This window comes from Ursus arctos, unplaced genomic scaffold (assembly GCF_023065955.2).
Source record: "Ursus arctos isolate Adak ecotype North America unplaced genomic scaffold, UrsArc2.0 scaffold_4, whole genome shotgun sequence".
NCBI lineage: Eukaryota > Metazoa > Chordata > Mammalia > Carnivora > Ursidae > Ursus > Ursus arctos.
Genome location: NW_026623056.1, coordinates 17871511 through 17883862, shown reverse-complemented (window position 1 = coordinate 17883862; position 12352 = coordinate 17871511). Strand labels below are relative to the sequence as shown.

General features: G+C 38.9%; 1 protein-coding gene across 2 annotated transcripts in view; it reads left to right on the top strand.

Moving 5' to 3' along the window:
• Positions 1-12352, top strand: part of IGF2BP2 (insulin like growth factor 2 mRNA binding protein 2) — a 152442-nt gene that overhangs the window by 104012 nt on the left and 36078 nt on the right. For both annotated transcript variants that reach the window (XM_026497168.4, XM_026497179.4), the window contains exons 3-5: positions 5974-6022; positions 7354-7405; positions 10653-10716. In XM_026497168.4, the coding sequence (XP_026352953.1) occupies positions 5974-6022; positions 7354-7405; positions 10653-10716 (165 nt within the window). The remainder of the gene's footprint in view (positions 1-5973; positions 6023-7353; positions 7406-10652; positions 10717-12352) is intronic.

Below are 12352 nucleotides of genomic sequence, written 5' to 3'. Positions count from 1 at the left end.
CAAAGATAATAACATTCATAAAAAGTATTCTGAGGCACTTAGATGTTGAAAAGCTCCATATACTGTCAGTTAAGTCCGGTAGAATTAGATGACCTGGGGGTTAAGTATATTTGTTTTGTAGTTCTGTAAGATTTGATAGTCTAGACGTGTATACTGCAGCAGACTATAGAATCAAAGTGGCCACGTTCCCCAGCCCATTCCCAAGATGGTTGTAGGGCTATGTTACCCCTTTCCTGGTAGCGTGGAGGCTGAGCTTCTTTCCTTTTCTCACCCAAAATGCTTACCTTCCTTGATTTTTGAGAGTGGGTACTTCTAAATTCCAATATCCTAAAGCCATTGGGAAAGAGCCTATGTATCTCCACTAAAGGGCACTCTTTGCCTCACTGCGGTCTTATCTGCTTTCGATTAAAATGAAAAAGAAAAAAATCAAAACCGTGCTCCTGACTGCCATCTTTACTCTTGTCCCTTTATCCTCCTTGGTTGTTGGATCTCTTTATTCTCTTTAAATCTAGAGCAATTCTACAGTTTTGGGATTTTTTAATGACATTGACATTTTAAAGAGTCCAGACTAGTTGTAGAAAATTTTACATTATTTCTTTGCATTGCTCTTCTCTCCTATAGGTTGTTTTTTTGTTTTTTTTTGCTGTGGTGACATGTTCGTAATAGGATTGGCCATTTTAGCTATCTTTTTTTTTTAAGTTTGTTTATTTTTATTTTTTAATAATAATTTTTTATTATGTTAGTCACCATACAGTACATCCTTAGTTTTTGATGTAGTGTTCCATGATTCATTATTTGCGTATAACACCCAGCGCTCCATGCAATATGTGCCCTCCTTACTACCCATCACCGGACTATCCCAATCCCCCACCCCCCCTTCTGAAGCTCTCAGTTTGTTTCCCAGAGTCCATAGTCTCTCATGGTTCATTCCCCCTTCTGATTACCGCCCCCTTCATTCTTCCTTTCTATCTCCTACCGATCTCCCTGCTATTCCTTTTGTTCCATAAATGAGTGAAACCATATGAAAATTGTCTTTCTCTGCTTGCCTTATTTCACTTAGCATAATCTCCTCCAGTCCCATCCATGTTGCTGCAAATGTTGGGTAATCGTTCTTTCTGATGGCTGAGTAATATTCCATTGTATATATGGACCACATCTTCTCAATCCAGTCATCTGTTGAGGGGCATCTCGGCTCCTTCCACAATTTAGCTATTGTGGACAATGCTGCTATGAACACTGGGGTCATTTTAGATATCTTTAAGTGTCCTGTTAGCTGCAGTAAGTACGTTTTCAGTGTTGTATGACCATCACCACTATCTATTTTCAGAACTTTTTCATCATCCCAAACAGAAGCTCTGTATCAATAAACAGTAACTCCCCACTCCCCCTTCCTCCAACCCACTGATCTAGATCTAATTAACTTGACCAGTGTAAGTCTGAGTGGATTCTCTTAAGTTTGGGGATATATCCAACACATTCCTTCATGTGAAAAAAGTAATAAGAAAATAAATATAAGACTCTAACAAATTAGTATATGTACTGCCCAAGTGAGCACACTAACAGATTAACTTTAATAAGCAGTCAAAGGGGCACCTGGGTGGCTCAGTCGGTTAAGCGTCTGCCTTCGGCTCAGGTCATGAATTCAGGGTCCTGAGATCGAGCCCCACGTCAGGCTCCGTGCTCAGCGAGGAGTCTGCTTCTCCCTCTCCTTCTGCCCCTCCCCAAGCTCGTGTTCTCTCCCTCAAATAAATAAATAAAATATTTTAACAAATAAAAATCAGTGCAGAGCATAAAATTTTGATACATGCTACAGTACGGATGAACCTTGAAAACATTATGTGAACTATAATACGCCGAACACAAAAGGACAAATATTGTATGATTCCACTTATGGAGGTATCTTTAACAGGCAAATTCTTTACTCTTGTTTTTGTGGTAGACTGATGAAGGCATTGAAGGCATGCATATGAAAACTGTAGGGATAAGTGCACAGAGTTTGGGCAGTTTGAACGTGTGGCAAGAGAAAGAGATGGGGAGGGGGCAGTAACAGGGTCATGAAAGGGGATTTGGATATGGTGACAGGGAGTCAAAAAAGGCAGAAGTAACCAGTCATACTTGTCTTTTAGATAGTCACTGGCAGTCAAGGAGGGATGGATGGGAGAGGGGGGAGTACAGTCGGAAAACAGGCCAACTAGGCTTCTGGGCAGTGAGGATGAGGAATGTCATTACATAGATTTAGAGAAGCTTGATTTCTTTTTTAAAATAAAGGAACTGAGAGATTATTCCCTTTTTTTTTAAGGAACAAAAAATTCTTTTCTTAAAACCAGTCACTTTCCTGGGGTACCTGGATGGCTCATTCGATTAAGCATCTGCCTTCGGCTCAGGTCATGATCTCAGGGTCCTGGGATTGAGCCCCACGTCGGGCTCCCTGCTGAGCTGGGAGTCTGCTTCTCTCTCTACCCCCTGCTTGTGCATTCTCTCGCTATCTCTCTGTCTCTCTCTCTCAAATAAATAAAAATCTTTAAAAAAAAAAAGTCACTTTCCTAAGTTACCGTGTGTGTTTGGCTTTTTAAAGCAGGGCACACTTTTATGGATTTCAGAGAGAAAAAGATCAACATTTGTTGGTTGAAACTGAGCCAAACACTGTGTTTCTTTTCTAAAGGAAAGAGGGAAAAGAACTCTTCCCTTTTCTGTTGACTATCTGGCAAAGGAGAAAGAAACAGTTGGCCTTCCTGGGTAGGGTCAGGGGATCCACACCATAGGCAGGCTACAGCCAGCAGTGGGAGTGCTTTTCCCAGTCCCTGGGGTGCCATATTCTCCTTTCAGACTAGGCACTGGGCTCTATGCTGGGCAGGAGTCTAGTGAACTGGGAGACTGTCCTTGAGGAAATTACCATCAGCAGAGGGTTGGTGGGGGGACACAACAGCCCCAGCAGATAAATAATTATAGCAGAGTGAGCTGTTATAAAAGCTGAAGAGAGCAGAGGAGACCATTCTGCCTGGAGATGCCCTAAAAGGCCCTGGACGAGTGAGCGGGGTTTGAAGGGCATGTGGGAGTCCCTCCCAGGGGAGAGGGAGATGGCCATCCCAGGACCCCAGCAAGGAGGCAGAGCATCCAGATGGTGTTGTGGAAGTTAGCAGAACTCATGGGTCCTGATCATTTCTGATCCTGAAAGATAATCACTGTGGATAATTTTCCCAGTGCCCAAGGATCAGTTTAATTGGTTCTCCTGTAGTGATCTCCAGTTCCTTTTTTAGTTCTCAGTTCTTTTTCTTCCTTTCCATACTGATCTAAGATTAGAGATGCTGCACGCTAGCTTTTTAGAGATTATTTCTCCTAGAATCCTGCTTAACGAACATTCCAGTTACTGAACTGATGACTTGATGTGTATTCTTTACACGGGATGTTACAGGGAGACATTATTGTTTTCAGCCCATTTAGTTAGGATTTGGGGTAATCTGGACTAGGCAGAGTGTGATGGTTTACACATTAGGAACACAGTTGGCTAAATAAATTAATATTCTGTTAAATAAGATTTCAAGAATGCCTAACCTAATTGTGTAAGAAGTGAGATGTTTGTTTTTGTTCTTTCCTTTTTTTTTTTAATTTAGTAGGTTCTTGCATACTTTTCAAGAATAGATCTTGTGTATTCTTTAAAGTAGCCTTAGTAGGAGTTTTAATTGTTAATTTTTTAAAGCAAGTAAGGTGTGAATACATTCCCTTTTTTTAAAAAAAGTAAATGACAAGTAGCTAAAATAAAAACTGTACATCCCCTTTTACGAACTGCTTGTAGCTACCTTTTTTTATGCATTTACAAACACACACATTTAGTAACACGTAGTCTGTTTTGGGTGCTTAAAAAACAGGATCAGTTTAATCTATAATTAGCTCTCTTATAACAGCATGCCTTGGAGAGTTCCCTATGACCATGCCCATGTGTTAACTTCATTTTTTAAAAGTAATCTCTACACCCAATGTGGGGTTCGAACTCTCAACCCTGAGATCAGGAGTCGGATGCTCTCCTGACTGAGCCAGCCAGGCATCCCTACTTCATTCTTTTTAACGGTTGTATAATGTTCCATCTTGTGACTATCCTGTGATTTATTTATTCATTGCCCTGTTGGTAGATACTTAGATTGCTTGCAGTCTTTGTCATAACCAACCGTGCTATGGTAGCTATTTTCAAACTTTGTGTTCATGCATGAGTTTCTTCCAATAAGACTTATACAACTAAATTCTTGGTTAGCATTTAGAGTCAGTGTTTATATTTGGAGATAACAAAAGTATTTTTCTTTAGAAATATTCGATTTCTTGCAAATTCTGATGCCTTTTCTATAAATAGTTAGGCTTGTGACATCTTCTGTGGAGCATTCCATGTAGCCACTACATGGGATGGTGTCAGCAGTTTTATTATGAACTATTGCCAAAGGCAATGTCAGAAAAGAGGCTTCACGGCATAGAGGTAGAAATTAGTTCTTGCTGCTTTTTCCTCCTTCCTATCCTGGTACGAGATTAGAGGTCTATAGACGGGCTTGTACTGTCATTTAAGCAGCCCTATAGTAAAGCATGAATGCATTCTCATTTTAAAAAAATGAGACAGAAGTACTGTGTAGGATCTAGAACATAGGGATGCCCCCCCCCTTGCATTTGAAAACAATCTGAGAAAACTGGAGCCCCGGATTTACTTCATTGTTTGTTTCCGTGTTTCCTCTCTCTCTTCCTCTCTGCATGAATTGTAGCATTGTTTTCTGGGGCCGTTGCCCAGATTAAAGCTGTGCAAAAACTTGTGGCTGTGTGTTGCCACTATTTGGTACCTCTGACACCAGAAGGAAAGAAAAAGTAATGGCAGGTACATTGGCCATCACATCCCTTCTCTTGCAATCCCCCCCCAGATGGATATTTAGGGGACTTGAATGTCAAGTCCATCCATGAAAATGACCTCTCTAATATTTAAATGTTGATTTGTGTTTTCTTTCCAGGATCTACATGTTCTTAAAAGATAGAAAAATTCTTATCCTCCTATTTCTGTTCTTTTTTTCTATCTAATTTTAATGTTTATGTAAAAACAAGAAACAGTCTAAATCATTTAAAGTTATCAGACCAGCAGGATGTCCCAGAAAAACAGAAAAAGCCTGACTAGAAAGGCAGGAGGAGTCCCAAAAGTCCGTCAACAGGGGATGGGTTAACAGGTAATATAAAATAGAATGAGGATGCTGTCTGCCAACATGGAAAGATCTCCAGGGTGTTACTGTTGAGGTGAAAAAAACAACATGCAGAGAGCTTGTAGGAGGATATGCAAATATTTCTGTAAGAGAAGAGGAAAAATAAAAATTTGTATTTGTATTTGCTATTATTTGCATAAAGAAACTGAAGGATACACAAGCAATAAGTGAAAGTGTTTACTTCTGGTGAGGGAAGAGGGTGCGTGGAAGTAAGGCTTTTCCTGGTCTACCTTTTTAGGTTCTCATTTTTTAATTATTACTGTATAAAAGATAAAAGTAATTTTTGAAAGTAAGTTTTGCATTGTTAGGTATTGGCTGAGCTAAATCTGATCTGTTGAAGCCCACTCTATATGTGACTTCACCTGTCCTGTTTGAGCCTAGGTACCTTTTGGGGTAGGGTCAGTTGCAAGACCATACATTTTGGGGAGGAAGGTAATAAATCCTGTAATTAGAATCTGTATGGCAAAAGTAGTTCTACCTCCTCTGGCAAGGAATTGAAAAGGCACGTCTGCATTTCAGCTGTTTCTTGAGCATATGCAGACTTGTTGGGTTTATTCTTCACTTTTTCCCCCCAAAGTAGTTGAAAACCTTAAGACATGGTGCTCATGAGTCACAGCTGGACCCTCTTGCTAATGCCTCCGTAAGCACCGTGAGAGAGTGAGCTCAAACTCCGGTCTTAAGCCTGGTTTTCTTCTGTGCTGATGTCTGTGTCCTAGAGAGAGTGTTACAATCTGAGCTTTCATTTTTACAGGAGCAGAAAACTTCAGATCCGAAACATCCCTCCTCACCTGCAGTGGGAGGTAAGCCAGTGTCACCCGCGTGTTTACGGTCTCCCTGCTCTCTGCCCTCACCTTACTTTTAATAGGCCAACAAAACGTCGCTCCCTCTGTTAGCTCCCTGAGGAAATAGAGGTCCTCAAGGCCTTTCCCACAAGGCCCCTGGGTCCCCTCTTTTCCTTTTACAGTACCCTAATGTATGTGATCTGTCATAACTTTAAGGGTGTGTTTGTCCCTCTTGTGGTGCAAGATGTGCGCTTTGAGTCCTCCTGCTCTGTCCTGCCAAGCACCAAGCACCAAGAAACTGAAACAAAGAGTGTATGTGGTTGGTGGTTTTTATCTCATGACTTTGTAAACAATTTTTACCTTTCCAAACTATGATTTTGTAAAAAAAATAAAATAAAATCAGTAGAAACCCAATAAAAATAGAAGATTGTTAGCTTAAGTAGGTTTTTTATTTTGAATTAGTTTTGCTATAAGTAGTGGTTAAGATACAGTTTCAGAATTGTAAAACTTCATTTTTTTTTTTAAATTTTATTTATTTATTTGACACAGAGAGAGAGACAGCCAGCGAGAGAGGGAACATAGCAGGGGGAGTGGGAGAGGAAGAAGCAGGCTTCCAGCGGAGCAGGGAGCCTGATGCGGGCTCAATCCCAGGACCCTGGGATCATGTCCTGAGCCGAAGGCAGATGCTTAATGACTGAGCCACCCAGGCGCCCCCAGAATTGTAAAACTTGTTATAAGATAGCAACCTTAAAATTTAAGAAGATAAAATTCGAGGAGTGGTCTTATTGCATTATTTAAAAAGAAACTGTCCAAATGTTTATTTACAACTCAAACAAAATCAAAACAGCCTTAAAGGAAACAGAATGTTTTATCTAACATTTTTATTACTTAAGCAAAAACAACCTTTATTATGAAACATTTCAAACATATATATCCCATTGCTTTGTAAAATAAGGAGACTCCTAGAGAAAAACAGAAGGAAGAATGGTTAAAACTTCCAAGAAGGACAAGTGAGCCTTATACTTTATTCTGCTTGTCATTTCAAAAGCAGTGTGTTCCAACCATCATGATGAATGGGATTGTTAACAGTTACTAAGACTGAAATTCTGCTGTGCCACCTCAGTGAACAGATTACTTAAGGGCCAATAAGCAAATGCAAGTACTATATATTTATTCAGTTCTGTTTTGTTGGAAGACCTGAAATATCAATTTAATTAGATTATTCCCATAACTGTCCTTGTTTTGTTTTAGTTCATTTGCTGGAAGATACCACTATACCATTTTTTATGTATGATTACGATCTTGTCTTTCTATTCTGACATTGAAGCTTTTTTTTTTTTTTTTTTCAGGTGCTGGATGGACTTTTGGCTCAGTATGGGACAGTGGAGAATGTAGAACAAGGTAATAAGTGAGGAAATTAGCCCATTGAATTTTAATAGGGATTATTATCTGTTATTTCTTATAGGCTGGGTCAACTCCAAAGAGAAATAGTAAATTCATATTCCTTTGGAAGAAGCTTCCTCTGTGTATGAGAGATATTCAGATCTTTTTATCCATATTGTATAATTTATTTTTTACAAGGAATATGATTTTCAGGTTGGTGTTTTATACTCTGTTGATGTGCTGAATGACCAGGCAGACCCTGTCAGGCTGGGGTAAGCTTAATTCACTTGGAAGTAATTGAATTTACGTTCTTACGGTTTTCGTCTTCCTGGCTAAGAACAACAGATCCCTAATGTCTTAGACTGAGTGTTTCTCAAAGAGTAGGACTCCTGTACCACAGTCCCCCACAGTGCTTATGAAAATGCAGATTCCTGGGGCTCACCATCGACCTACAAAGTGAGACTCTAAGAGGGAAGAGTTCATGAGTCTGTATTTTAAACAAGCATCCCCAGTGATTTTTGTGTGTGCTCTGGTCTGAGAGCCACAGACTTAGGAACGGTGTTGGGAATCCACAGAAAATGTATACTCTTCTTTCTGCCACTCTCACTTTTCTCGTCTAAAACCTGAAATACTATGATTTTAAAAAGAAAAATGTACCTTTTAAAGAAGCTGATATCTTATGTAGCTCTTTAAGAGTCCCAGAAAAGTAGATTTCAGGCCCCTGATGCGACAGGCAGTAACACACAATAAGGATTATTTTTCCTTGGTTTAAAAAGCAGAATGTGAATTCAGTCATTTACTGACTGTGGGCCCTTGGAAAAGTCACTTACCCTCCCTGATTCAGTTTCCACCTGTATAAAATGGGGAAAATAATTTCTGTCCCGTCCGTATCACTGAATAGTTGTGGCACCCAAAGAGAACCTGTATAAATATTTGTAGGTGATGGAGTCCCATATGATCTCAAGGGATTGTTAAGGTTCAGATGGAAATCATCACAGAGAACCCATTTTCTTATATGCAGTCTGTTCTATCTGCCAGTACGATAATCATTTTAAAGTAGTAATTATTCAAATGTTCTACACTCCATGAATATTAAAAATATTATTATTCAGTCTCATGCTGCTGACTGCCCATGCCCAAAGGTGAAGGGAAGGAGCTCAGAAAGACATTCTGTTTCTCAGTTCTTGTTATTTCCCTCAATATGGAAAAGAAGACATTCTAATAAGGATTGGATGTAGTAGGCAAGATGGCCTCACAGACATGAACCTGTAAAAGCTACTAGCTAAGACCATGTTATAAATTCAGGACAGAGCCATGCAAGGAAGAATTATTCCAGGTCCCTGGGGCAGTTTACAACTCCTACCGCACCTGTGCCCTGGAGACCACCCAGTTTCCAGCTGCCTCACAACTACAGGATAGAAGAGTTGGGCTTTTGTTTTGTTTTGTTTCATAGGTGATTCCTGATTCAGCAGGAAAACATTTTCAGTAGAGTTTTAAGAAACTTTTTAGAGCTTTTGTGTCCAGCAAAATAAAATTATTTGAATGGAGCTCAAGTTCTTTCCAGAATCACAGAACTGTCTGATTTCCTGAAGACAAGTGTCTTTGAATAACAGAGAATATAACTAAGAAGTGAGAACAAAATCTGAGAATCCTAGTGGATAGATTTATTCAGGAGGTACAAACCAGCCCTTTCTCCCTTTCTGGGAGTTGACAGCCTCATCTGGAACACTAGAAAGCAGCCCGTAGTAACCCTCCGTACATTCTGTGTGTCAGCACTGAGAGCGGAAGGTTGTGGGCTGCTCATCCCCTGTTTTGCATTGTGAGGACTTCTCTGGGTAAGTGTGAATTAGAGGCAGCAAGCACCCCCCCCACCCCCGGGGCTGAGCAGGGCTGGGCTCAGCATTTATGACATGTAAATCTCAGTGGCAGCTCCTTCCCAAAGATCGTGCATCCCTTCCCTGTGAAGGCTGCGGCTACTTTGAAGTTACTGGATAAACAGTATTTTTAGCTGTGGTCCTTAACCTCTCTGAGAGTCTTATGGAAATTATAAACCAGAGAAATTCATATAGCCACACCTTTGAATCTTGGGTGGGGGTGGGGTGTGAGTTTACAAAATTCCTGAAGCTCTAACATGGATCCAGGATTAGGAATTCCTGCACTACAGGGTTTTATTATTCCTTTGGAAAGCAGCTTTATCATGGTTTTCTTAAATTATTAACTTCCTGTTGTTGTTAACTCCAAGTCTCCCAATAGCTTAAATGTTTTTTAAAAGGGAGGATCTGATTTAGTCATGGCTACTTGTTTTCGGAAAACCAGGATTTGGGGGTTAACTTTACTGGCTTGGACTGGGAAAGTTTTATCTTGCCTTCTGAATTTATTTTTAACTTCCGACTTTAGAAGAAGAGGCAAGCAATTAGGAACCAAGATAAGCCAGCTCACAAGAGTTTGGTATTAGCCACTCTTAGAGTTTGTGTTCTCTCCTTCAGCCAAGTGCGTTGTAATTGTCAGTTTTCTTTATTTATTATACACAGTTGCTAGATTTAACTCACACAGTCATGGAGCTCAGTCAAAGGGAAACAAAAATATTATTAATTCAACTTTAGGAATGAATGAAGAATTAAAATACTTTCTTATTATTTTATACATATATCCAGTTATTTAAAAATAAATGCAGATGGACAATTAAAACCAACAATTAAAACTTTGATGGTAGTACAGTAAATTGATATAAACTTCTAGGAAAATAATTTGAAAAGATGCATTAAGCATTATGTTCTGTTACCCAGTTATTTTTCTTCTGTGATTTTAGCCTAAAAAACTAATTCCGAAGAGAACACAAATCAAAGGATGTTTGCAATAACGGTGATTTTTAGCAATACTACTTAGAATAGCAGATATTGGGAATAACCCATATGTCAACAATTGAGGAATGGTTAGGCAAAAATCATGGCACAATTACTTACTAAAATTTTATGTAGACATTATAAATGAAAAATACAAACGTGTGTAGACATACGCACATGCCGTAGTATTTATAAGTGAAACTACAGCTTTGAGTTATGTATATATACAGTTGATTACAAATGTGCATATACAGTCAATTACTATTTACTATGAATGCACACGAATAAAGATAGAGATTCAAATAACTGTGGAGTTAGGATGATGAGTTTTTTGTGCATCTTCTCTACATTTAGTCTGTTTGCATTGAGCCAGAGCGACTGCTTTTCTTTCTATGACAGCATAGTTTTTGCTTCTTTCCTAGTCAACACAGACACAGAAACTGCCGTTGTCAACGTCACATATGCAACAAGAGAAGAAGCAAAAATGTAAGTGGATTTGGGCTACTTTCCTTTTAAATTTTTTGAGGGTTGTCTTTGAATTCTCAAAAGATGCATATGTTTGTCATAGCAGAGGAACCCCAAGGCACCTGTGCTCCCTTTAACAAGTTAGTGGAGCTCCAGGGCATTTCTACTGGGATGTCTGTTGGTTGGTTGGTTGTAGGGAGACTTTATCTTGAAAAATATTGAGCCCTGGCATCAAAACCGAGGTGGGTGCTGTGTCTTGACATGGTCAGGAATAGAGGCACCAGCTCTGTGATACTGTGTTCCCAGGACTCTACTTTGCCTACCACTGGGAGCTGTTTTTACCTGGAGCTATTTCCATCCACACTTGGTGAAGAGAGAATGAAACATCCACTTTTCCTCTGTGTAATATTAGAAAGGGGATCCGTCTCAACGACAGCAACAGCAGGGAGAATTGTCTGGGAGTAGTTAGTCAAAGATCACCTGGTTTGGGCTTCTCTTTCCTAACCTCCATTCACTGCCTAGTCCCCATTCATGACTACATTGCTTCAGTGATGGTTAATTTTGAGGTTGGCGATTAATGGACATGGTACTGAGTTTTTAACAACAACAAAACAAAACCAAGTTCCTTTTTGTAGGAGATCCTTCAAGTGAAATGCCTGTCAGGTCATTGTAACTAGAATTATGGTCAAACATGGTCATGTTTCATGGATGTGACATAATAACCTTGGTTATACATCCCAGAACTATAGTTTTATTTATTTTGCAAGGTTTCAACACATATGAAGACATATTTAACCCATCATCATACTACTAGTCTTAAAAAAAAAAGTTAATTTTGCATTGAAAAAGGCAGTAGATCACTTGGTATTGACTTTAGCCACACGTATATAAGCAGAATATATACCAGCAACTCATCAGTTTGCATCCAGCTGCCACTTAGCTAGGACTAAGTGATAGGACTTTGGTGCTTTTATTGAATTCAAAGATACTGCTTTGTAATAAATTCACAAACACTAAACATTAACCTAGTAGAATAAGGTTATTGTTTTCACCTGCTGCAAAAAACCTGTGAAAAAATAGTTCCACTTTCTATATAATTTAAAAAATGCAATAGTGGGATATTGTGTATTCCCTCTCAAATTAGTAAATAATCTTAAATAATACTCTGTTTCCGAGGATTCAGTGAAACAAATGCTCTCCTAACTGGTATGGGATATAAGTATTGAAACCTTTCTGGAAGCACACTGGGCGGTACTTAATAATATTAGGTTTCTGGATGTACTCTCTGACCCAGCCATTCCATTAGGAATCTGTCCTGTGTGCAGTCGGACTAGCAAAAATGCCCATGGCAACACTGTATATAATAATAAAAGATTGGCGATACATACATGTATCAATAGGGAATGAGTTGCAAAAGCTATGATAAATCAGTAGAATGTTAAACAGCCAGTAAAAACTAAATTACAGGACTTTTAATGACTTGGAAAATGTTTAGAGTATTAACTCTTTTTTAAAGATCAGAAAATAATACATATACTATTAATCCATGTTTATAAATGATATTATTTAAGAAAAGAACGATACAGGATGGACTATGATTTTTTTCCTCACTTGTGCATATCTATTTCTGAATTTTCAATAATAAATATATATTATG